The following is a 27,093-nucleotide window of genomic DNA, read 5'->3' on the forward strand; positions in this document are numbered from 1 at the left end:
CAGGAGATGGCTCGGATTTGTCATTGGTCTTTTTCCAACCTTGTAGGGCTGGTGTCGGTTGTGGAACTGAAACAGAGTTCAGTGATGCAGCGACTGCTTGTAGGCTGGATGCCAACAGCGATCAGGTGAGTGGCGTCTGGCAGGTAATTCAGAGCCTCAGCATTGAACCTTTCTGCACTGGTCAGTACCTGTTAGTGCTCAGTTCTTACTCCAGGGCAGACAACAGTTATACTGGAAAGGGGAAGAGAATGCCCAACATCCCCTTCCATCTGAGGACGCCGCACTCCAGAGCCCGCCTCAGTTGGGAGTGGCCACCTCGACAGCGAACCTGGCGCTGCCATATGTTCTCTCACTGTCCAGTCCAGCCTATGCCCCAAGTCCATTTTGTGTAATATGAGAAGTAGAGAGTTTTTTTGATAAAACAGTATTTCAGCATTACATAGAACCTTTAAAATTTATCATAATAATTGGCTATAAATCAAATAGAAAATGTAGTACCAACATATAAACTCTTGGTCCTGTTGATTAATAACAGTGTGCATAATCTCTTGAATTAGAAATGATAACAACCAGCTGATTTGCAGTAGTAACCCCTGATCTTGTGTTTCAGAGGCGATCAGGGGACTTCGGATCGTCCTCTCAGTCTTGCTGTTCATTGTGCCGAGAACGACGCCTTCGTCTTTGCCTTGTGCCAGGACCATAAACTGCGCATGTGGTCTTACAAGGTAAAAGCTACATTTTTAGTTTCAGTAAGTTAAAAAAGGATTGTGAAATGTGAGAGAATTGGAGTAAATCTTGCTGCTTCTCTTAGATTATCACAGAGGTAGTCAACCTTTTTATACCTACCGCCCACTTTTGTATCTCTGTTAGTAGTAAAATTTTCTAACCACCCACCGGTTCCACAGTAATGGTGATTTATAAAGTAGGGAAGTAACTTTATAAAATTTATAAAGCAGAGTTACAGCAAGTTAAAGCATATAATAATAATTACTTACCAAGTACTTTTATGTCAGATTTTTGCTAAGTTTGGCAGAGTAAATCTTTTTTTTTCTTTTTTCTTCTTTTTTTTTTGTATTTTTCTGAAGCTAGAAATGGGAGAGAGGGAGAGACAGTCAGACGGACTCCCACATGCGCCCGACCGGGATCCACCCGGCACGCCCACCAGGGGCGACGCTCTGCCCACCAGGGGGCGATGCTCTGCCCCTCCGGGGCATCCTTCTGCCTCGACCAGAGCCACTCTAGCGCCTGGGGCAGAGGCCAAGGAGCCATCCCCAGCGCCCAGGCCATCTTTGCTCCAATGGAGCCTTGGCTGCAGGAGGGGAAGAGAGAGACAGAGAGGAAGGAGGGGTGGGGGTGGAGAAGCAAATGGGCGCTTCTCCTATGTGCCCTGGCCAGGAATCGAACCCGGGTCCCCCGCACGCCAGGCCAACGCTCTACCGCTGAGCCAACCAGCCAGGGCCAGTAAATCTTTATAAAACAACTTATTATACTTAAATCTATCTTTTTATTTATACTTTGGTTGCTCCACTACCGCCCACCTTGAAAGCTAGAACCCGTACTAGTGGGCAGTAGGGACCAGGTTGACTATACTGGATTATCAGATTGCTTACTTTGAAAAATTATAGGCCATTTCCAGATTCAGACAGTTTCATTTGATTTCATCTTTTCATCTATTTCTTCCCTCAGTTTTCATCTATATTTTGAAAATTATGAGTCCTACAGGAAGGTTGAAAACTACAGATTATATCCTTCACTTAAAAGGAACAAGTATGCTTTTGAAATGCAATTGGTAGAAGGTTTCCAAGACTCACAAAACAGCTGTCAGACTAGGGATATTGTATCTTAGCCCTCAGAAAGAAGCATGTAGGGTCCTTCAGCTAGATATAATGCATGTGTGTCCTTTAAAGCAGTGGTCTCCAGCCCCCGGGCCGCAGGCCGTTACCAGTCCGTGGGCCATTTGGTACTGGTCCGCAGAGAAAGAAATAACTTACATTATTTCCATTTTATTTATATTTAAGTCTGAACGATGTTTTATTTTTAAAAAATGACCAGATTCCCTCTTACATTCGTCTAAGACTCAGTCTTGACGCTTGTCTCGGTCACGTGATACATTTAACCGTCCCACCCTAAAGGCCGGTCCGTGAAAATATTTTCTGACATTAAACCACTCCGTGGCCCAAAAAAGGTTGGGACCGCTGCTTTAAAGGGGAAAGGGGTTGGTTTCCTAGCCTAACTATTCTTTGATACCGCTTATTAACTCTTTTCTCGGGCAGGACCAGATGTGCCTGATGGTATCCAACATCCTGGAATATGTCCCCGTGAAAAAAGACCTTCGGCTCACTGCTGGGACTGGACACAAGCTACGACTGGCTTTTTCCCCTTCCATGGGGCTTTATCTAGGGGTTTACATGCACGCGCCGAAACGGGGACAGGTACGAAACGCATGACACATATCAAGTTACTATGTGTGGGAAAGTGGCTGTGACCTCACTGAGGCTATTTCAGCTAGATGTCTCATGTTGTTTCCACGGAAGTGGTTTGTTTGTGCTAATGTGTGAATTAAAAGGTCATGCCGGCCTGACCTGTGGTGGCACAGTAGATAAAGCATCGACCTAGAATGCTGAGGTTGCTAGTTCAAAACCCGGGGCTAGCCTAGACAAAGCACATATGGGAGTTGATGCTTCCTGTTCCTCCTCCCCTTCTCTCCCTCTCTCTCTCTCTCTCTCTCTCTCTCTCTTCCCCCTCTCTTAAATGAATAAATAAAATCTTTAAAAATAAAAAAGTCATGTCACAGAAGTCAGGATGGAAGGGAGTAGAAAGTTTAAAGGACTATGAAAGGAAGTTAACCAAACAAGAACAAATAAACTTGGAAATGCTGGTAAAACATGAAATTGTGAAGGGGATATAGGTGTTCATAAGTGGTTGAGGAGAAGTTAAATTTTAGAAATAATTTTGCTCATCATCTAAACACTAGCTGTTGTTTGTACATGAGGTATGTATGGTGTGATACAGTAGTATAATCATGTAATAGGCCCTGGCCAGTTGGCTCAGTGGTAGAGCGTCGGCCTGGCGTGCAGGAGTCCCGGGTTCGATTCCCGGCCAGGGCACACAGGAGAAGCGCCCATCTGCTTCTCCACCCCTCCCCCTCTCCTTCCTCTCTCTCTCTCTCTCTTCCCCTCCCGCAGCCGAGGCTCCATTGGAGCAAGGATGGCCCGGGCGCTGAGGATGGCTTTATGGCCTCTGCCTCAGGCACTAGAGTAGCTCTGGTTGCAACAAAGCAATGCCCCAGATGGGCAGAGCATTGCCCCCTGGTGGGCATACCAGGTGGATCCCGGTCGGGCTCAAGCAGGAGTCTGACTGCCTCCCTTTTCCAACTTCAGAAAAATACAAAAAAAAAAAAAAATCATGTAATAAGCATCTATCTATTGGGTATTCGGTGCTTGGCACAGTGCCAAGCCCTTTATGTGCATTAATAACAAAGCTTGAACTATGTTACTTCTAGCTCACACTTTACATATTACCCATTTAATCCCAACAACATTCCGTGAGGTTTGTCCTCTGTGCTGGAGCTCCAGTCCCTGTGCTGGCGGCTGCCCTGCCTGGTGCCTCCTTCCTGTGCAGCTCTGATGCCTGCTTTAGATCGCCCCTTGGGGTGGATGCTCTTCACGCCCTGTTTGGCCCTGACGCTGTGCGCTGGTCCACCCTCGTGCAGCAAACACCCTCCGCAGCTGCTGGGGCTCTAATCCCCAGTGCGGTCTGACACTCTGGGCACCCCCCTCATCCTGCCTGAGTTCCCCTTGCCCGGCCTTGGCACGCGTGCAAGCCCTCCCCCCTGCTCACGCACCTCCACCCTAAGCCGGGTTGTACCCTGGTTGGGTGCTCTTCTCACCTCTTCAAGCTCTTCCTTCCTCCCAGGACGCCCTTGGGTCGGTAATTTGCCAGAACAGCTCACAGAATGGGTACAGGTGAACAGCCAGATGAGCGGTATATAGCACGAGGTCCAGAAAGGTTCTGAGTGCAGCACAGCCCGTGGTGTTGGGGTGTGCCACCGCCTGGCATGTGAATGTGCTCACCAGCCCAGAAGCTCTTCCATACGTCAGGGATATTTACGGAGGAGTCATCACATAGTGAATTTTCTTTATCAAAAATAACAATTTTAGGCCCTGGCCGGTTGGCTCAGTGGTAGAGCGTCGGCCTGGCGTGCGGGGGACCCGGGTTCGATTCCCGGCCAGGGCACATAGGAGAAGCGCCCATTTGCTTCTCCACCCCCACCCCTTCCTCTCTGTCTCTCTCTTCCCCTCCTGCAGCCAAGGCTCCATTGGAGCAAAGATGGCCCGGGCACTGGGGATGGCTCCTTGGCCTCTGCCCCAGGCGCTAGAGTGGCTCTGGTCGTGGCAGAGCGATGCCCCAGAGGGGCAGAGCATCGCCCCCTGGTGGGCAGATCATCGCCCCTGGTGGGCGTGCCGGGTGGATCCCGGTCGGGCGCATGCGGGAGTCTGTCTGACTGTCTCTCCCCGTTTCCAGCTTCAGAAAAATACAAAAAAAAAAAAAATTACAATTTTAAAACACCCATCAAATATTGAGTTTGAGCCTGACTAGGCAGTGGCGCAGTGGATAGAGTGTCGGACTGGGATGCAGAGGACCCAGGTTCGAGACCCCGAGGTCGCCAGCTTGAGCACGGACTCATCTGGCTTGAGCAAAAAGCTCACCAGCTTGGACCCAAGGTCACTGGCTTGAGCAAAGGGTTACTCAGCCTGCTGAAGGCCCACGGTCAAGGCACATATGAGAAAGCAATCAATGAACAACTAAAATGTCACAACGAAAAACTGATGATTGATGCTTCTCATCTCATCTCCGTTCCTGTCTATCTGTCCCTATCTATCCCTCTCTCTGACTCTCTGTCTCTATGAAAAAAAAAAAATTGAGTTTGAGATATTTTAGTTTTGGCTGTAGAGTTAAATACTAAATGTGAATTCTTCTGTAGAGTTTTATTTTTAATAAAGATGAACTGATGAGTATTGATTTGTATTGTGTACATGTCTTAAATTGCCTCTAGAACTTTGGTAAAAATATAAACTTAAAAACAGATTTCTGACCAAAATGAAATACAACCTCACAGCCATTAGGATGGCTGCTATAAAAAGACGATAGATAGACAGACAGACAAGTGAGTCTTGGCAGGGATGTGGAGAACCTGGAATCCTTACGCTCTGTTGATGGGAGTGTAAAATGCTGCAGCCGCTGAGGAAACCAGTATGACGGTTCCTCAAAACCATCAGTCAGAATTACCCTGTGATCTGGCACTTCCACTTCTGGGTATAAACCCAAAAATTTTAAAAAGAAAAAGAAAGAAAGAATTCAAAGTAGAGTCTCAAAGAGATATTTGTACATCTGTGTTCATAGCAGCATTATTCACAATAGCCAAAAGTTGGAAGCAACCCAAGTGTTCATTAACAGATGAATGGATAAACTAATTGTGTGGCATATGTATACAATGGAATAGTATTTAGCCATAAAAAGAGAGAAGTTATGACAAATGTTACAGTATGGGTGAACCTGAGGACATTATACTAAGTGAAATAAGCCAGTCACAAAGAGGACAAATACTGTTAAGATTCCACTTACATAAAATGCCTAGAGTAGTGAAGGTCATGTTGACAGAAAGTGGCTGCCAAGGGCTGGGGGGATATGGGAATGGGAGGTTTTTAATGGATATAGGCTGAGTTTTGTAAGATGAAAAGAGTTTGGAGGAGCAGTTGTACCATAGTGTAAATATACTTAATATAGACTATTGAGCTGTATATTTACAAATGGTTAAGATGATGCTATGTACACATTTGACCATACCTTCTTAAAGATTGGTTTCTGAATGCTGGAAAATAGTGAGTTGATTATCTCAAGCAATAAATTATCAACTTGTGTCTCAACAGTTTTGCATTTTCCAACTGGTGAGCACCGAGAACAACCACTACAGTCTCGATCACATCTCCTCCCTGTTCACCTCGCAGGTGGGTTGGGGCGTCCTTTGCATGTCACACGATACAGGAAAGACGTAATGGCTAACCCCACTATGTTGTAATAGGACTGAAGTCTTCAAATGGGACATTTCATGACGTATGCAAACAGAATTCCATTCAGGTTTCACCAGGTTCACGTGGAACTGTCTTTTGTTTGTGTGCTCTTACCTCTACTGATACAAATTTATGTCATTATGAACTACTACCCTTTCTTATTATAACCGCCTGCCTTTCCACTACATGTCCTTCCAGGAGACGCTGATTGACTTTGCCTTAACCTCTACAGATGTCTGGGCCCTGTGGCATGATGCTGAGAACCACACGGTTGTGAAGTACATCAACTTTGAACAGTATGTACCACTTACCTCTGTCACCCTGCCTTATCCAAAGCCGTTTCCTACTAAGAAAACGAGAATTTCTATGTAGAACCATCAAGTGTTTGCATTTAAAGGATTTGCAGCCCTGGGTCTGCATGTTATTAACTATTTTCTGAAGAACCTCTTACATTTGTGTTATTTCTTACCTTTTGGTTTTAGGATGAAATGAGGATTCTTAGCATTGGAATGAGATAAAGGAAATACCATGTTTCTTGGGAGAAATAGCACGTACCCAAAATACTTCTAATCTGGGAGGGATGTTGTGCTTCTAAGCAAAGGCTGGCTGTTTCTGATACCCAGAACTTCCAAAAGATGCTGAGGCCCCTTGGGTTCTCAGCTTCCTCATTATGAGAAATAGGGCACAAAAATACAGTGCTTCTCAAACTTTTTTTTTTTTTTTTTTTTGTATTTTTCTGAAGCTGGAAACAGGGAGAGACAGTCAGACAGACTCCCGCATGCGCCCGACCGGGATCCACCCGGCACGCCCACCCGGGGCGACGCTCTGCCCACCAGGGGGCGATGCTCTGCCCCTCCAGGGCGTCACTCTGCCGTGACCAGAGCCACTCTAGCGCCTGGGGCAGAGGCCAAGGAGCCATCCCCAGCACCTGGGCCATCTTTGCTCCAATGGAGCCCTGGCTGCGGGAGGGGAAGAGAGAGACAGAGAGGAAGGGGGAGGGGTGGAGAAGCAAATGGGCGCTTCTCCTATGTGCCATGGCCGGGAATTGAATCCGGGTCCCCCACATGCCAGGCCGACATTCTATCGCTGAGCCAACCGGCCAGGGCCTCAAACTTTTTTTTAAAACAGGGAACCCTTTTATTTTTCAAAAGATAGTAGCTCCAATATATAACAAAAGTATTTTATGAGCACAAAATTATAACACAATTTAACATGTTTAGAATCTCATGTTTGGTATTTTATATTAATGTATATAATATGAGTTAAGAATGTTTAATAATTACAAAATATAGTTTTAAAAGCCAATTTTGACTCAAACACTTGTATAACCCCTGAAACACTTCTGTAGGATTCCCTAGAGCACAGCTGACATCCCCACAACTAAAGTAATTGAACTTTCGGGGTCCCTCCTGCCCTTACATTCTAGGATCGAGTTCTAGGAATAGTTGCCCCCAACTTGACCTTGAGCAGCCACATTTCAGAAACTAGAGGAGAGCGCTTCTGCTAGAAGGCATTCCAGCACAGTGATAAAAATGCAAAACTCTGGAGTCAGAAGAGAGTTTGAATCCTAGTTGTGCAGCTTGCTAGCTGTCAGACACCCTAAGCCTCACTCTCCACATCTGCAAAATGCCTTCAAAGTTTGAAGGCAACTGTACCTAGTAAATGCAAAATAAGTTACTTATCTCTAGATTTGTGTTTAGAGGTTTAATTTCAGGAAGGTGACTGTTAAAACTGGTAAGAGCACATCTATAAAACCAGGATAAGTTTCTTTTCCTTTCTTTTTTTAGCAAGGGAGAGAGATGAGAAACATCAACTCCTAGTTGTGGAGTTGTAACACTTTAGCTGTTCATTGATTGCTTCTCATACATGCCTTGACTGGGGGCTCCAGCCAAGCCAGTGACTCCTTTGGGCTCAAGCCAGGGACCATGGGTCATGTCTGATTCCACATTCAAGCTAGGAAGCCTCGCTCAAGCCTGCCATCTCAGGTCTCAAACCTGGGACCTCACCGTCTCAGGGTGACGCTCTGTCCACTGTGCTACAGCCAGTTGGGCCAGAATGAGTTTCTCTTTTTTAATGTTTTTAACAGTTGACCAAGCAGTCGTTGCAGAGGTTCAGTGATGGGGCCTCCCTGCCCAGATACTGAAGACAGTGTAAGCTTTGTTTGTAGTCATCCTTTTCCTGTAGACTGATGGACTTTTTTTTTCCTCTGTAGTAATGTTGCAGGTCAGTGGAATCCGGTTTTTATGCAGCCTCTGCCAGAGGAAGAAATCATTATCAGAGATGATCAAGACCCCAGAGTAAGCAACGCTGAAGTCTCATGCAAGGGGGTGATTTATCCTGATCGTTAGTTTCAGAAGAGCCAGTGCTATTAGCAGGCTGGCAGCTGCAGGTGAAGGAAACCTACCTGAAACTGACTTAGGTTTAGCAGGGGAATGCCCTGGCTTGCGCAGGGAGAAGTGAAGGTCCCTGGCTGGAACAGCGTCTTCAGGGCTTGATCTCTCCTTGTCTGTCCTGCTTTCCTCCTGTCGGGCTTACTCTCTGGCAGGCTCCCGGCCTGAGCCTGTGCATCGTGTGCAGGAAACAGCCCAGAGGAAGGGGCGCTCCTCTGTCCCAGGTCCTGAATACACACTTGCTGGCCTGGCTCGAGTCATGTGATGATACCCGACACAGTCACTTTGATCAGAAGGAGTAGAATATTCTGGCTTGGCATTAGAAACATGGACACCCTGGGCCTTACTGTTGTGGAAGGTGGTGAAGTAAGTTGAGTACGGACAGTGGAGGGATGGTCCTCCAGAGAAAGATAAGGGGTCTGTTAGTAAAAGAAGGGGACACGGAATCGGGGCAGGCACAAACCCAGGTGTCCACTGTACTCACCAAGATGGTACATGCATACACGCACATACACTAGAAATAAGATAGATGCTGTTAGTGGCCCATGCTGTGAAGTAAATAAACTTAAAAGGTAATGCATGAGAGAGCAAAACAGCCCAATCTCCCTGTTTTCCAGGGACACCCTCAGGATAAACCGTAGGAAAGCTTTCAGTTAACGCTTCAATATTAAAATGAGATTCTAAAATATTCTGGGCTATGAGTCTGGAACAGTGACTGTAGGCTTAGGAAAAGCCACTTAAGTATCTGAAATTTAATATTGCCATATTTTTAATTTCAAGAATTTTTTGGCACTTGACTTGTGTCAAAACACCAAAATCATATGCTGATTATTAAAATCCTTGTTTTTTTCCTTCATTTTGGACATTTTATCATCATCCCCTAGAACCTCAGTAGAAGGAAAGAATTTGAAAGTCTGTCAGATTTACTGCTCACTAGCAAATGTGGTTTATTAAATCTGGTCAAATAATTAGACTATGTGAGATTTTCTGTTTTATTCTCTCTATTTCATTTCCCCACTTGTGAGGGCTTATTGCAGAATTTTGTTTTCTACATGTAATGCCTGTTATTCTTGGTTTCTTTTCTTTAATAAGTGGGCCATAAAATGAGTATTTTGTGGATGGTATAGAAACCAGTTTAATTGTTCTTACTAGTTCAGTTCTTCTGCCTAGTGCATATCACCAGTGAACTAGATCTTCCTCCTCCATTTGTGCTGGGCATTTGATAAGCTGTTTCCCGGGAAACCGGAGGCGCTCCATGGAGCATGTGGGTTTTGGAATAGTGCGTCTAGTTCACTCAAGCACAGCACAGTCTTGGCTTTCAGGGGGAGAGTGTAGAACTGCTCTCCTACCTGTTACCGTTCCAGTGTAGAAGGGCCACATTTCCATGTTTGGATAACAGACGCAGCTTTGGTGCAAACATGTTGAATTCTTCTGTTGAATTACTCTGATTTTTTTCTTTTTATTTAATTTTTTTCTTTTTTGATTGATTTGAGAGAGAGAGAGAAACATCAATTTGTTGTTCCACTTATTTATGCATTCTGTGGTTGATTCTAGTGTGTGCCCTGACCAGGAATTGAACCCGCAACCTTGGTATATGAGGATGATGCTATAACCAGCTGAACTATCCAGGGCCAATTTTTATTATTTTAATTTTATTTTATTTATTCATTTTTAGAGAGGAGAGAGAGGGAGAGAGACAGAGAGGGAGAGAGAAGAGAGAGAGAGAAGGGGGGAGGAGCTGGAAGCATCAACTCCCATATGTGCCTTGACCAGGCAAGCCCAGGGTTTCGAACCGGTGACCTCAGCATTTCCAGGACGACGCTTTATCCACTGCGCCACCACAGGTCAGGCAGAAATTCTTTTTTTTTTTTTATTTATTCATTTTTTTAATTATTTTTATTTATTCATTTTAGAGAAGAGAGAGAGAGAGAGAAGGGGGGAGGAGCAGGAAGCATCAACTCCCATATGTGCCTTGACCAGGCAAGCCCAGGGTTTTGAACTGGCGACCTCAGTGTTCCAGGTCGATGCTTTATCCACTGCGCCACCACAGGTCAGAATTTTTATTATTTTAGAATGAAACTAATTTTTGTTTTAATGTTCTAACAGGAGATGTATTTGCAGAGTTTGTTTACACCAGGACGATTCATAAATGCAGCTTTATGTAAAGCCTTACAGGTCAGTAGAAGATATTTAATATTTACTTAAGACTTTTATTACTAGTACTGTGTAATTAACTGCTATTGATTTTTGTTGTTTTGCATATACTAAACACTGAGAGTGTTTTTGCAATTGCACAATGCTATGTTTTTTGTGAATGCTATGTATAAATGTGTTAATAAATGCTATTGTAATGTTTATCAATGGTCTTAATGGTCTTTCCACTGAGACTCCCAGCAGGGGCCGGGATGGGACACTTTCCCATTGACCAATTAAACATGCCATTAGTACACAGAGAAATTTGTGCCTGCCTGATGATAAAAAGATGCCATACTCCACTACATGTAATCTCCATAGTTGAAATAAATTTAAAATATTTTTGAATAAAATACTTTCTTGGTTAGTTTGGTGGTACTCTGTTTTTACCCTTTTGTTAATACAGTGAAGGCCTAATTTGATTCAGATTCAATCTAAAATCTAAATATAAGCTTTAAAATCACATGGTTTAATAGATGCTTAAAATTTTACAAAAGGCTTCTTTACTTTAAAGTCATTTAGGCTTTCTTAAATCACTATACTTCCTGAATTTAAAATAGACTATCACTCCCAGAATGGAGAGGTCCCTCAGACCCCTGCCCTGCCCTCCCACACAAAACAGAAATGAGGCTTCCCGGAGAGGCAGCCCTCGGCCTCTCCTTGTCTCTGCCTCCCCACTGACAAGTTTCTCACTGGCTCTTGTGTGAGTTACCGCTCCCACACTGTCATCTAAAGGTTCTTTCCAGTATTGGATCACATTTCATCTTCATCCTTTTGGTGGCTTCTTTCTTTTGGAGCATCATAGAACATGCCTCTCTCCTATAAAGCAACCCTTCAGCTATTTTAAGAATCTTTCCATATTCTTTTTCTCCAGACTAAATATACCCGTTCTTTAACTTGCAGTGGTGTAGTTTCCAGACCCTTGACTTTTCTTCTAGGGACATTCTTGCATGTCTGGCTATTGCATGTTTTCTGTTTTCACTCCGATAAAACTTCAGGATGACATGGTCACTTTCTCCTCTGCTCTTTCATCTCATCAGCACTTTTCCCTTGTTAACAATAATCAAGTATATAATATTTCTCATGCCCTGCCAGTTGGCTCAGTGGTAGAACGTCAGCCTGGTGTGTGGAAGTCCTGGGTTCAAATCCTGGCCAGGGCACACAGGAGAAGCGTCTATCTGCTTCTTGAACCTTCCCCTTCTCTTTTCTCTCTCTTCCCCTCCCGCAGCCAAGGTTCCATTAGAGCAAAGTTGGCCCGGGCGCTGAGGATGGCTCCATGGCCTCTGCCTCAGGCACTAGAATGGCTCCGGCTACAACTGAGCTACACCCCAGATGGGCAGAGCATTGCCCCCTGGTGGGCGTGCCGGTGGATCCCGGTCGGGCGCATGCGGGAGTCTGACTGCCTCCTTGCTTCTAACTTTAGAAAAAAAAATACAAAAAAATTTTTTTTTCTCATGGTATCTCTTGCACTGTTGCCAGAGGCTTTCCTCTATGAGAATTATTCCCAGTAGTGAGCCACTGCCATCTCTGCTCTTACTTAGCTTTGTGCCAGTCTCCGAATGTGTGTGTTCAGTGCCACCTGAGGCCTGCCTTCTGCCCGAGCAATAACTGTTCTGCTTCCTTTTGCTTTTTGTAATGATCCAAATGTGCCCTATTGTAATGCTTCCAGATTCCTGGGTTTCTCTAGTTTATTCCAGTCTGAACTGTTTGAGACTTGCTTCGATGTCAGTCACAGAAATCATGTGCACAGTGTTGGGGGCAGCTGCCTACCAGGCATGTCCCGTCTCCATGTGTTGTTGTGCATTGCCTGCTAAACTAGCATATTTTTCATTCAGTTTTAGGCATTATATACTTCTCTCACGTGTCTTTTTTAATTTTAGATTTTCTGTCGAGGAACTGAGAGGAATTTAGATCTTTCCTGGAGTGAACTAAAGAAAGAAGTTACATTAGCTGTTGAAAATGAGGTAAGGTTGGGGTAAAGAAACAATAAATATATTCCATTTTGCCTGACCAGGCAGTGGCGCAGTGGATAGAGCATTGGACTGGGATGTGGAGGACCCAGGTTCGAGACCCCGAGGTCGCCAGCTTGAGCATGAGCTCATCTGGGTTGAGCAAAAAAAGCTCACCAGCTCGGACCTAAGGCCCCTGAGCAAGGGGTCACTCGGTCTGCTGAAGGCCCATGGTCAAGGCACATATGAGAAAGCAATCAATGAACAACTAAGGTGTCGCAACGAGAAACTGATGATTGATGCTTCTCATCTCTTTCTGTTCCTGTCTGTCTGTCCCTATCTATCCCTCTCTCTGTCCCTGTAAAAAAATAAATAAATAAATAAATAAATAAATAAATATATTCCATTTTGATATGGGCAGATTGGTACTGAGAATATAGTCTATGGCCTGTAAACCATAAGGAATATTTATTTGTCTATAGCTTTAGTAAATTAATATTCGACTGTTGAGTTTGGGGGGAGAAATCCTGAATGGTGTCACGAGTTTCTTTCTTTCCCTTTGCCAGCTCCAAGGAAGTGTAACAGAGTACGAATTTTCCCAGCAGCAGTTTCGAAGTTTGCAGCAGGAGTTCTGGTGCAAGTTCTACGCTTGCTGTCTCCAGTACCAGGAAGCCCTTTCGCATCCGCTTGCCCTGCATTTGAACCCGCACACAAACATGGTGTGCCTGCTGAAGAAAGTAAGGGTGCTGAGGCACAGGGGCGTCCTTAGCCCGGCAGTGGCCTTGCAGAGTGCTCACCTCTCGTAGGTTACGGTTGGCTTTTAGGACTCGGCACTTTATTTTTTTTGGTAAAATTATAGTTCATTTGTGTTTAGATAATTTTCTGCATTACTTATATTTTTGTTGCATTTTATTTTATTTATTACTTTTTTTTCTTTTTTTTACCTTTTTTAAACTCTTTTATTGATTGATTTTTAGAGAGAGAGGAATATCGATTTGTTGTTCCACACATTCATATATCATTGGTTGATTCTTGCCTGTGCCCTGACTGGAGATCGAACCCGCAACCTTGGCGTCTTGGATGACACTCCAGCTAACTGTGCTACCCAGCAGGGCTTATTTACCTTTTATATTGAAGTGATTTCTTTTTTTTTTTTTTTCCTGAAGCTGGAAACGGGGAGAGACAGTCAGACAGACTCCCGCATGCGCTCGACCAGGATTCACCCAGCACGCCCACCAGGGGCGACGCTCTGCCCCTCCGGGGCGTCGCTCTGCCGCGACCAGAGCCACTCTAGCGCCTGGGGCAGAGGCCAAGGAGCCATCCCCAGCGCCTGGGCCATCTTTGCTCCAATGGAGCCTTGGCTGCGGGAGGGGAAGAGAGAGACAGAGAGGAAGGAGGGGGTGGGGGTGGAGAAGCAAATGGGCGCTTCTCCTATGTGCCCTGGCCGGGAATCGAACCCGGGTCCCCCGCACGCCAGGCCGACGCTCTACCGCTGAGCCAACCGGCCAGGGCCGAAGTGATTTCAAACTTAATGTAACACTCACAGAATAGCACAAAGACTATCTGTATAGCCTTTGCCCAGAGTCACCATTTGTTCATTTCCATTTACTTTTTTCCCTTCTAGAACTTTTTCCTGAGCCACCTGAGAGTTAGTTGAGGACTTCATGCCTCATTATCCTTACGTAGTTTAGCGTGTATCTAAGATCAGGGTTTTCTTATATAACCACAGCACAATGTAAAGATCAGGCACTTTGATATTGATATAATATTATACAGTTCATATTCACGTGAGTTTTCTTGTTGATCTAGAGCCTAGTCCTAGATTTTGCATGTGTTTCTTTGTCATGTTTTCTTACCTTAACCTCAAACTGTGGTCAGACTTTGTCTTTGATGACATTGACATGTTTTGAAGACTATACCTGTTGTTTTGTAGTGTTCCTCAATATGGATTTGTCCAGTGCTTCCTCATGATAAGATTCATGAGACCTCTCAATTATACCTTTAAACATTCACTGAAATGACTGTTAACGGGATTTGTATTTCCAGGGGTACCTGTCTTTCCTTATGCCTTCCTCCTTAGTGGATCATTTATATCTCCTGTCTGATGAGAACCTTTTGACAGAGGATGAGACAACCGTATCTGATGGTAATATGTCTGTATTTAATCCCCTTCTTATGTGAACCCTGTGCTTTGTTTCAGATAGATGCAAAAACCATTGATTGCCACAGGGACCTTTCCTGGATGTTTTACCACATTGTAGATGCTTTAAGGAAAACTAAAGAGGCCTAAGCATCTCTTGAGACCTCAGCTAGATCCTTTGCACTTAATTTTTAACGTTTTTATATAATATTAATCAGCTCTTCATTGATTTGAGACATGAATGTTAACTTTCTCTTACTCATAGATGTGGATGTTGCTCGGGATGTCATGTGTCTTATAAAATGCCTTCGGCTGATTGGACAGTCAGTGTCCATGGATATGTCAGTAATGATGGAGATGAGTTGTTTCAACCTCCAGTCTCCAGAAAAGGCTGCAGAACAGATTCTGGAAGATTTGATCACCATTGATGTGTAAGGAGAATTTAGGGTAAAGTGCACTTCTTAATGGAAATTTAGCAATTTTTAGTGCCAAATTTGAATGCAGTTTTAATGTGCATTCAAGTGTGTACAAAGTAGTAGCTTAAACTGTCAACTGACCTATCAATTCTGAAACACAAAAGTATTTTCCTCACATTCATCTAGTGTATCACTTATGAAAAAATGAGGGAAATCTGCTTGGGGGAGTAAAAGTACCTTGTATGCTAGCGTCATTATCTGCACTCCTTTATTATGTGGCTGGCTTTCCTGTCTCCGGCACATTGAAGCTTTCAGGACTTGTAGTTGTCTTATGTATTCTTGGTAGTAATGGGTGTTTTCTAATTGTCCTTACAGAGAAAATGTAATGGAAGACATTTGTAGTAAACTGCAAGAGATTAAGAACCCAATTCATGCCATTGGGCTTCTTTTACGGGAAATGGATTATGAAACAGAGGTGGAAATGGAAAAGGGATTCGATCCAGGTAAATGACGCAACAAAAACTGTGCCTTTTCAACTTAGAGAAAACAATAATACATCTTCCTTTTTTTTCCATCACAGCTCAGCCTTTGAATGTTCGAATGAACCTTGCCCAGCTCTACGGTAGTAGCACAGCAGGGTACATTGTGTGCAGAGGGGTGTATAAAATGGCCAGCACTCGCTTCCTCATCCTCCGAGACCTTTTGGTCTTACAGCAGCTGTTGATGAGGCTGGGAGACGCAGTAAGTACCATTGGAGAGAAAATCTAAACTCTGAAACCTCGTTGTAGACCTACAGGCACCTAACAGAATGTCAGCTCTGTGAGCATAGAGACTTTTGTCTTTACTCACTGCTCTATCCCCCATGCTTGGCCCTAAGTAGGTACTCTATAAATAATTGTCTTTTTTTTTTCTTTTTTAAGATTTTATTTCTTTTCACAAAGAGAGGCAAGAAAGAGAGCAGGGGAACAAGAAGTATCAACTCATAGTTGCTTCACCTTAGTTGTTCATTGAGTGCTTTTCATATGTGTCTTGACCAGGCAAGGCCAGGGTTTCGAACCAGAGACCTCAGCATTCCAGGTCGGCACTCTATCCACTGTGCCAACACAATTATTTATAGAGGCCAGTTTCTATAAATAATTGTTGAATTAGGAATGAGTAAACATCGGAATCTAAGATTACAGATCAAGAACATATATGGAGCAGATTGTTTCACTATTAACCTTTGTATGTATGTATAATGGTAGGAAGTTTTCTCCCAAAATTGAGTATTATTAGTATAACTTTGGAAGTGAGAGCTGGGTGTCCTTTAATGGGAGGAGAGAGGAAGAGAAGGAAAAGAACTCTGCAGCACAGGAGTTACCACGAGCACAGTTTTGAGATTCCAGTTTGTCTTCAGGGTCCTCCTGCCTCCGAGCTGTGCCTCCTTTCCATCCTGGTCTTGAGCTACCAGGCTCGAGTCTGCAGTCCTCGTCACCCCCCTAGTGGAGTCAGAGGTCCCTTTCGTCTCTGTCAGTTGTTTCTTTCCCCATTGATTTGAGGGAGTAAGGAAGAGAGAATGAGATAGAAGCATCAGTTTGTTGTTTCACGTAGTTGATCCATTTACTGGTAGCTGTGCACTCACTGATCGCTTCTCGTGCATGCCCTGACTGGAAGTAGAACCCGCAACCTCCGGCGCCGGGTCAGCGCTTTATCCACTGAGCCACCTGGCCAGGGCCTCTGTCAGTAACTTCTAATGACCGTGACAGGAAGCAGTCTGATTAAAGTAATTCATGCTAATGTGTGAAGAACTGAAAGACGTTTGGGTATTAGTTTTTTGTGGGGGTTTTTTTGTATTTTTCTGAAGCTGGAAACGGGGAGAGACAGACAGACTCCCACATGCGCCCGACCGGGATCCACCCAGCACGCCTACCAGGGGGCGACGCTCTGCCCACCAGGGGGCGATGCTCTGCCCCTCCGGGCGTCGCTCTGCCGCGACCAGAGCCACTCTAGCGCCTGGGGCAGAGGCCAAGGAGCCATCCCCAGCGCCCGGGCCATCTTTGCTCCAATGGAGCCTCGGCTGCGGGAGGGAAGAGAGAGACAGAGAGGAAGGAGAGGGGGAGGGGTGGAGAAGCAGATGGGCACCTCTCCTGTGTGCCCTGGCCGGGAATCGAACCCGGGACCTCTGTACGCCAGGCCGACGCTCTACCACTGAGCCAACTGGCCAGGGCGGGTATTAGTATTTTTTAAATGAATTTATTGATTCAAATACATGGCCAATGGTGGAATTTCAGGGAAAAATAAGGAAACCGTTTAGGAAGGTGATTTGTTTAGGGCCACGAAGGAGAAACAGGGACCTTTGCTGACTCTGTCACGTAGGCTGCCCTTAGCAAGTTCCTTTCAGTCCTTGTAGATTTTACCACTTCTCTAGGGTTTGGGGCTTTTTTTGTTTTGTTTTAGTTTATAAATTGTTGGAGTTGGCCCTGGCCGGTTGGCTCAGCGGTAGAGCGTCGGCCTAGCGTGCGGAGGACCCGGGTTCGATTCCCGGCCAGGGCACATAGGAGAAGCGCCCATTTGCTTCTCCACCCCTCCGCCGCGCTTTCCTCTCTGTCTCTCTCTTCCCCTCCCGCAGCCAAGGCTCCATTGGAGCAAAGATGGCCCGGGCGCTGGGCATGGCTCTGTGGCCTCTGCCTCAGGCGCTAGAGTGGCTCTGGTCGCAATATGGCGACGCCCAGGATGGGCAGAGCATCGCCCCCTGGGGGGCAGAGCACCAACCCTGGTGGGTGTGCCGGGTGGATCCCGGTCGGGCGCATGCGGGAGTCTGTCTGACTGTCTCTCCCTGTTTCCAGCTTCAGAAAAATGAAAAAGAAAAAAAAAAAAAAAAAAAAAAAAAAAAAAAAAAAAAAAAAATTGTTGGAGTTTTTTTCTAAACATAGAAGTAACAGATGTTCATTGTAGAACCTTACTAGGGTAGCCTTTCTATGTAAACAAAAAGAAAAGAAAAAGTCACCTGTAATCTTCTCCACAGTGATAACCACTGTTTACATTTTGGTGTACACCCTTTTTTTGGTGCAATTGTCTTATGTTTTATTTATACAATTAAGATATGCTACATAGTATTTTTTGTAATCTGGTGGTTTTTATTCTCACAAATTTTGTCAGCATTTTCCGGTTACTAAATATTCTTCTTTAGCATTTTTTTAATTATCTAGTACAATTTTGTTTTATCCAACCAATCCCATTTACGGCCATCCATGATGTTTCCAGTTTTTTCTTATAGCCGTAACTTTCTGTACATCCTTGATTATATCTCTAGGGAATAGTCTTAAGAACTAGAACGGATTGCTGATAGGCTCCACAGTTTTAAGGCTTTTGGTTGTATTGCCAAATTTTCCTCTAATGATCATACTAATTTTTAACCAAAACCAGAAGCATAACAAAGGTCTTAGATTTCCCCATTCCTCTTCTTAAACTCTGAATCCACAGATTTAATGGAGGTTAAGCTTTTCAGTGTTCTCTTTTTCGCCATCAGCTCCCATAACTTGGTGAGCTATTTTTGATCATTTTTATACTGTTAAATGTTTGGGTAGATATTTTTGCCATCTGCTACTCCAAAATTTAGTAGGTGTGTTGCTTTTATTCATGTCTCTATGTTGCTTTTTGTATGTCCTTTTATGCCTGTGTTACTATATTTTACCTCCACGTGGACCTTAAGAGTTATCACCAATCGCTGTTACTGTCCCCCCTCCCATCCCTCACGCACAGGTGATCCTGGGAGCCGGTCAGCTCTTCCAGGCTCAGCAAGACCTACTGCATCGCACTGCTCCCCTCCTCCTATCTTACCGCCTCATTAAGTGGGGGAGTCAGTGCTTGGCAACTGATGTTCCCGTTGACACACTGTGAGTTTCATTATTTTAATTATTAAAATAAATTGTGAGTTTAATTATTTTTTCTTTGCCTTGTAAAAAAAGAATTATAAATAGTGTACTTTTACCTTTAATATTTGAAGTGCTTTTAGATGCTTCATTTTCTTAAAGCACTGGTTCTCAAACTTTTTGAAGTCGAGGTGCATTTAAAATCCTACAAATAATTGTAGGCGCACTACATACAAATTTCTGAGAAATATGTTATAATAATTAAGTCAAATATTAAAGAAAAAAATAGAAAGTTCAAGCATGCTTTTATGGTAATTAAAGGAAATAAATAAGATAAAATTAAATTTATTCTGACATTAAAAAACATTTTTATGTTACATTTTTGGAGTTATGCCTTTTAGAATTCGTAAAAAAAGAGGGTTAAAAAATTTAAAAACGGTGGCCTGACCTGTGGTGGCGCAGTGGATAAAGCATCGACCTGGAAATGCTGAGGTCGCCGGTTCGAAACCCTGGGCTTGCCTGGTCAAGGCACATATGGGAGTTGATGCTTCTTGCTCCTCCCCCTTCTTTCTCTCTCTCTCCTCTCTATAATGAATAAATAAAATCTAAAAAAAATTTTTTTAAATGACAAAAAAGTTATCTTTTTATATATATAGGTACATTCTTAGTAAGATCTTTTATATATATAGATGCATTCTTAGTAAGATACATTCAGCAGGTCCCAGCACGAATGTGTTAAGCTTTTCCATTCTTTGTTTAAGAGAAACATGAGCCTGATGTGTCCTAGCGATTTCTTCAATGTTTGGGCATATATTTGAAAGGCAAACTCTTATTTCCTTGTCAATACATTGAAGAATTTCTCTCTTTTTACTCTTAATTGTGTTGAGTGCAGAAAACCCCCACCATACATATCATCTTAACTTTACACCAAACAAAGGATAGAAGAAACTTGCCTCCAGTCTTTCAGGGAACATGGGGGGTAGTGTAAACAATCCAGCACCACAGCTTAACAGCCTTTTGCAACTAATAAGGCAAGTGAGATGGGGGAGTGGGCAGACTGTCACTTTACAGCCAATTCCTTACACCTCTGTCCCCCAAAAATCTAAACTCCAGAACCCTTTTGGTTTTTTGGTCCCCAACAGGCACATATTTCTTTGGAATACCATAGGGTGCACCTGGAAATCTTCTAGGGTGCACCAGTGTGCCCTGGAGCACACTTTGAACCACTGCTGTAAAGGTTGAAGGCAAGTTATAAGACTGGAAATAAGAAATATATGTTTATTCTATAAAACATGCACATATAATCTAAAGATAAATCCTGTTGAAGGCAAAATAATACAGTGAGATCAATTGTAGAAAGTTAGACCCCACACAACAATAGTGGGCTGTTACTAAAGGTCGACTGAGATTCTTTGTAACCCAGAGAAGAAAGACAATCCAGCATTTACAAGATTCACATTTTCCGTAAGATAAACCATCCTGCTTCCTCTGGCAAAGTAAGGCTTTTCAGGGCTTGGAGGTCTTGTAGAAATTTCTGCTGTGGCTTATTGAAGGATCACTGAGTGATATCGTGGCAAGTGTCTAAACTAGGACAAGTTTTCCAGATATTTTTCAATAGAACTTTTTATTGTTTTGTTTTAAGATCTTATTTACTGATCTTACAGAGAGAGGAGAGAGAGGGATGGGGTAGCGAGAAATATCAACTCATAGTTGCTTCGCTTTAGTTGTTCATTGAGCTTGCCTTGACCGGGCAAGCCCAGGGCTTTGAACCAGCGATCTCAGCATTTCAGGTCAACCAACGTTTTATCCACTGCGCCACCACAGGCCAGGCTCAGTGGAGCTTCCATTGTACAATTTCTTAATTACATTGACATCATTCTTAGTAGGATAACGTGTAGAAGTCATATTTGGCATAGGAGAATTTATTAAGCTGTTTTTTCCTTTTTCTCACAGGGAGTCTAATCTCCAACACTTATCAGTACTGGAACTAACTGACTCGAGTGCTTTAATGGCAAATAAGTTTGGTAAGGACTGGACTGTTTTGCATTTGATTTTAAATCTGGCATTTCTTGCATATTCACTAAAGTGGCCTTTTGCCACCTCTGCTGTAGGAAGCTAGCTTTCACTGTGAGAGGGTATGAGCAGGCTGTGGCCTGAGCCCTCTGGTTGTGGCAGGGGGTCTTGTAGAAACCAGGTCAGGCATAAAGGTCACATACCTGTGTACATTCTGCTGCTTTTCCATTGTGTATTGATACTCTGGTGATTAATTCAAAATCTTTTAATTTTTTTGAGATGGAGGAGACAGCAGGAAGGGAGAGAGATGAGAAGCATCAACTCATAGTTGTGTCACTTTAGTTGTTCATTGATTGTTTCTCATACATGCCTTGACTGGGGGGCTCAAGCCGAGCCTTTGACCCCTTGCCTAAGCCAGCAACCTTGGGCTTCAAGCCTGTGACCCCGCACTCAAGCCAGTGACCCCGCGCTCAAGCCAGTGAGCCTGCAGTAAGCCAGCTAACTCAGGGATTTGAACCGGGACTCCAGTGTCCTAGGTCGATGCTATCCACTGCGCCACCACTGGTCAAGCTAATTCAAAATCATTTTTTAAACTTACTAAATAAGTTCATGATAACTTTTGTAATCTTGTCTTAATCAGTAAATATTTAAAAGAAACCCCTCTCATGCTTGTGAACCATTCTGGAGAATATTTTGTGTTGCTTTGGTATAAATTTTAGAATCTTGAAACTGCTTGTTGTAAATACTTTCTTGGGAAGGCACTTAGGTTTAATGAGACCAGTGAAAAGAAATGACTAGTGTTGATTCAAGTGGCTTCTTTATTTCATTTGTATAGTACTTCACAGTTTACGAGTTGCTTTTATTTATATTGCCATAAAAACCAATGGTGCAGTTTCTAGTTTCTAATCATAAATGCTCTTTGTTAGACATGCAATGAATTGACAGACTGTCTTAGTTGAAAATTGATATTATTATCACAAATTGCTGATTGTCATTACTTTTTCTTTTTAAGTATCTAGCCCTCAGTCAATTGTGGAATTATTCTTCCAAGAAGTTGCAAGAAAACACATTATATCTCATCTCTTTTCTCAACCAAAGGCACCGCTGAGCCAGACTGTGCTGAACTGGCCTGAGATGATTGCTGCGTTGACCAGCTATTTATTGCAGCTCTTGTATCCCTTTATTTAAAAGCCTATTGAAGGTGTTCTTCTATCAAAATGTTCTAACTAAGACTCTTCTTCTGCCTGTGCAGTGAAGATTTTTAGTGAGGTTGGGTGCTTATCCCCCAAATAAGAGATGATAATACTTAATTTCAGATATGATCCCCATTTTTGTTTCATTTCAGTTTAGTTTTTCTGCTCAGGAATTAAGCCAGATTTTATTGGTATGTACATATTTAATACCTAGATCTCTTATAAAGCATTATACATTCATCAAATATTTATTGAATGTCTCTACATGCCAGGCACTATATATTAGGTGCATGTGCAATTTATCAGCTAGAATTAGAAATGATCACACAGACATGAAATACTGTTGAGCCATAGTCAATTCAGTTCTAACCTGAGTGGCTAGGGCCCTAGTATATCATCTTTTCATTATATTTGTCTAATATTAAAGTTATATAGTTATATGGAAAGAACATGTGCTCTGCCAACCTTCTCTTTACCTTCATTTTAAAAAATTAAGCAATTTTATGGAGTCTGATTGCCTGATGTGTATGTTTAAAAATCTCCTTAACCAAGGACTAGATGGCCCAGCAATCCCAGTAGCCTATTTTTAGAATGTTTGATGGGGAATTGTCAGTATGTACAGTTGCAGGTGAGTATTATTGACTATTTCAGGTTTAATTATTCTTGTAAAGAATGACATATCTGGGATTTTTTCTCTTTGTAAATGTTGCTTGCATTTTAATTGGGCTGATAAAAAGAATCCTAATTATTTATACTCGTTTGTACCACAGTACGCTCCAGATTTTCTCTGCTTCCCTCTTGACAGTATCCTTCCTAATAATTTTTTCTAGAATCCTTTTTTTTTAAATTCTTTCTCTGTGTTAGGTTACACAAACATACCATTCTCTTCATATTAATCCTTTCCTGAATCTAGTCATTAAACCAGGAAATACCAAAAGTTGGCAAATTGCTAAGGTGGAAAGCATATGTGTGTTTGTGTTATTGGAGTCCTGTTTGCTTTTATTATTATTATTATTGATTTTAGAGAGGGGGAGAGAATGAGAGAGAAACATCGATTTCTTACACTTATTTATGTATTCATAGGTTGATTCTTGTATGTGCCCTAACCAGGGATTGAACCTGCAACCTTGGTGTGTTTGGCTGATGCTCTAACTAACTGACCTACCCACCCAGGGCCCTGTTTGCTTTCTTAAAGTATCTAGTAACCTAATATAAGAACAATTAACAGGGTTAGGTTTTACTCTCCAGGTGATGTCAGGAAATACAACTTTGTGTTAATTGATATCTTCTCTCCCTCTGTGAAGAACTTGGAAATGAGTATTTATTTTCGTAATCAGAAAGCACCTTTTATGCCTTTAAGGATTATATTCAACTGCTACATCCCTGGTGTCAAGTCAATGTTGGTTCCTGTCGATTTATGCTGGGACGGTGTTACCTGGTTACAGGAGAGGGACAGAAGGTAAACTGCATTTGAGTGATGAACAACTAGGACAAGGAGGACACCTAGTTTCCATCCAAGCAGGCTGGAGAGTGGGAGGCAGAACACTCTAGATAAAGATAAAGAAGACCACTAGTGCTGGTCAGGGGCACGTTATACCTGTGGCAAGTGTTCAGCCTCAGGTACTTTGCAGATTAGTTAGGACACAAGAAAATATGAAGGAACCGGTGAAAACCTCCTGGTCCTGTGTAGGTGTTTTTAGGGATACATTTTGGTAAATAAAATGTTTTTTGTTTTGTTTTTTATTAAGTGAGAGGCAGGAAAGTTTAGAGGAAGACTCTTGCATGTGCCCTGACCAGGATCCTGGCAAGCCCACCAGGGTGCGATGCTCTACCCATCTGGGGTGTTGCTGTGTTGCAACCAGAACCATTCTGGTGCTTGAGGCAGAGTCCACAGAACCATCCTCAGCACCTGGGCCAACTTTGCTCCCATGGAGCCTTGGCTATGGGAGGGGAAGAGAGAGAGAGAAAGGAGAGGGGGAGGGGTGGAGAAGCAGATGGGCGCTTCTCCTGTGTGCCCTGACTGGGAATCGAACCCGGTACTTCCACACTCTGGGCTGACACTCTGCCGCTAAGCCAACCAGCCAGGGCCTAAGTTTACTTTTTAATTAATAGCATTTAAGTAAAAAGGTGAGATTAAAATATTAAATAATGATCAGATAGAGTTTAGAATGGCAGAAATTATGAATGTAACTCAACAGTCTTAAATAATTTTCTTTTTGCCTTTCTTTAGCACGTGAGCACCTAGTACTGGAACAGTCCATTATAAGTCACTTTGTATTCTGTTATTTCTCCAGGCTCTGGAATGTTTCTGCCAGGCAGCGTCTGAAGTGGGCAAAGAGGAGTTCCTGGATCGCTTGATCCGGTCAGAGGATGGGGAGGTTGTTTCCACCCCCAGGCTGCAGTACTATGACAAGGTATGTTATATCACGGTTTGGCGCTTTCTCCGCCACCCTCTGTAGACTTACCGGAAATACATGGCTTCGGTTATTTTGGAGAAAAATGATATAAAAATGGAATCATTCCCTAAATTTCCAAGTAAAGAGAAAATGAATTTGCTTAGAGAAATTGAAGAAACATATTTTAATGGAATTTGATATTTTTAATTTAAGTGATACCATTCTCTTACCCCAGTTGTCATTTGAATTTTATTACTTAGTATTAGTTTTGCCGATAACTCTAAGCATTAACTTGCAATACCACGTTTAGCCTTAATTTCTGATTTGGCCCCGGAGCTTTGTTCCCACCGCTCTCCCCCCGGCCACGCACTGTACTGATAGTGGCCTCTTCCTTCTTCCTGTCGTGGACAAGCTGAGCATACAGCCTGTCCTTTCAGGGCCTCTCCCTGCCGCCCCCTGCGCCTGGGATGCTCTTCCACCAAGGTGGTCCACTTTCTCACGCTCTCCTCCAGTCGGGATTCTGCTCCCGTGTCACCTCCCTGCCTCGCCTACGCACCGTCACTCGTGCTGTGCTGTCCTGCGTGCCCTCTCCCTGTGGCACACGTGCCAGCAGAGGCACCGTGGGCAGTCTCCCGGCCTTGCTTTATTTTCCTCTCCAACATTTAACTCTGCTTGATGTTATAATTTAGATAACCCAAGTGCTGTTACCTGGATTTCCCACCAAGGAGGAAATGCAACAAGGGCAGGCTTCACTGTTTTGTTCATTGCCTGTTCTTTTAAAGAGATAAATGAATTTACACTGAACCAGATTTACGGTACTAATAACCGTCTACCTCTTACTGAGGAGACAATTATTTTGACTTTTCTTTTAGCGAGAGAGGAAGGGAGAGACATGAGGAGCATCAACTCGTAGTTGCGGCACTTTAGTTCATTGATTGCTTCTCATATGTGCCTTGACTGGGTGGGAAGGGGGCTCCAGCTAAGCCAGTGACCCCTTGCTCAAGCCAGTGATCTTGGGATCATGTCAATGATCCCACACAAGCCAGCAACCCTGCGCTCAAACCAGTGACCTTGGGGTTTCAAATCTGGGACCTCGGTTCCCTGGTCAAAGCTCTATCCACTGTGCCACCACTGGTCAGGCTATTTTGGCTTTTAAGTAAGGATTTTTATTCTGAATCTGGGTAGATTTAAGGAATCAGTAAATCCTCTGAAATTAGGTGTAAAATGTAGTTTGTATTTTTACTGTAGAGAGGCTCCATAGCTTTTATTAGAAGAAACTTACTGATATTTAAAAAATTCAGAATAACTTCTCCAGTGGACCCCAAAGTGGGACTTGGAAAGCAAATACTAGACTTCTCACTCACAGAAGAAATAAATCAGAATGTGCTAATGTAGCCCTAGCCAGGTAGCTCAATTGATTAGAGCATTGTCCTGAAATACCAAGGTTTCAGGTTCAGTTCCCCAGTCAGGGCACATACAAGAATGAACCAATGGCCTGACCAGGCGGTGGCGCAATGGATAGAGCATCAGACTGGGATGCTGAGGACCCAGGTTCGAGACCCCGAGGCCGCCAGCTTGAGCACGGGCTCATCTGGTTTGAGCAAAAGCCCACCAGCTTGAACCCAAGGTTACTGGCTCCAGCAAGGGGTTACTCGGTCTGCTGAAGGCCCGCGGTCAAGGCACATATGAGAAAGCAATCAATGAACAGCTAAGGTGTTGCAATGAAAAACTAATGATTGATGCTTCTCATCTGTCTCCGTTCCTGTCTGTCTGTCCCTGTCTATCCCTCTCTCTGACTCTCTCTCTGTAAAAAAAAAAAAAAAAAAGAGAGAGAGAGAGAATGAACCAATGAATGCATAAACAAGTGGATCCAGAAATTGATGTTTTTCTCTCTCCCTCTCCCTTCCTCCTTATTTGCTCTTCCTCTCCCCTTTCCTCTCTCTAAAAATCAATAAATAAAAACAAAAATGTGTAATGTTTATCGTAAGGATTGACTCTTCTGATGCCTGTACTTGGTCCTTTTACCAGGTGGTCATTTGTCACTTAGTCTCAAGGTAGACATCTGAAGGCTATGTTTACTTTGTGAATAGTCAACCAGCTTGTACTTAGGATGTGTGTACATTTCTAGACATGTTACACTTCAGTGGAAAGTATAACTTTAAAATAACTAAGCATCTAGAACAAAAAGATGTTATTGTACTGTTTGTTAAGACAAGAAAGCAAATAGTAAATACGAATAAATAAGTGATTTTAAACTAGTTTTCTTTATAAATTTCTATTTTGAATGTTTTATACGCATATTGGAGAAATGGGTTTATATAAGACATGAGCATTTGTCTAGAGCAGGGGTCTCAAACTCGCGGCCTGCGGGCCGCATGTGGCCCGCCGAACAATTTTATGCAGCCCGCAGACTAATCCACGAAGTTCAAAATATTTTGGATAAAATTAAGTAAGCCTAGGGGCCTACTTGTATTTTTCATT

At 43.3% G+C, this 27,093-nt stretch overlaps 1 protein-coding gene across 1 annotated transcript in view; it reads left to right on the forward strand.

The window, feature by feature from the left end:
• Positions 1-27,093, forward strand: part of NUP160 (nucleoporin 160) — a 51,076-nt gene that overhangs the window by 7,628 nt on the left and 16,355 nt on the right. The window contains exons 5-23 of the mRNA XM_066361553.1: positions 47-125; positions 611-725; positions 2,274-2,432; positions 5,931-6,008; positions 6,270-6,367; positions 8,284-8,368; positions 10,568-10,636; positions 12,535-12,618; positions 13,170-13,340; positions 14,650-14,749; positions 15,009-15,174; positions 15,535-15,662; positions 15,740-15,900; positions 18,901-19,034; positions 20,964-21,034; positions 22,036-22,195; positions 22,775-22,844; positions 23,577-23,675; positions 24,511-24,630. Of these exons, the coding sequence (XP_066217650.1) occupies positions 47-125; positions 611-725; positions 2,274-2,432; positions 5,931-6,008; positions 6,270-6,367; positions 8,284-8,368; positions 10,568-10,636; positions 12,535-12,618; positions 13,170-13,340; positions 14,650-14,749; positions 15,009-15,174; positions 15,535-15,662; positions 15,740-15,900; positions 18,901-19,034; positions 20,964-21,034; positions 22,036-22,195; positions 22,775-22,844; positions 23,577-23,675; positions 24,511-24,630 (2,147 nt within the window). The remainder of the gene's footprint in view (positions 1-46; positions 126-610; positions 726-2,273; positions 2,433-5,930; positions 6,009-6,269; positions 6,368-8,283; positions 8,369-10,567; positions 10,637-12,534; positions 12,619-13,169; positions 13,341-14,649; positions 14,750-15,008; positions 15,175-15,534; positions 15,663-15,739; positions 15,901-18,900; positions 19,035-20,963; positions 21,035-22,035; positions 22,196-22,774; positions 22,845-23,576; positions 23,676-24,510; positions 24,631-27,093) is intronic.

The sequence above is a fragment of the Saccopteryx leptura genome, chromosome 1 (assembly GCF_036850995.1).
Source record: "Saccopteryx leptura isolate mSacLep1 chromosome 1, mSacLep1_pri_phased_curated, whole genome shotgun sequence".
NCBI lineage: Eukaryota > Metazoa > Chordata > Mammalia > Chiroptera > Emballonuridae > Saccopteryx > Saccopteryx leptura.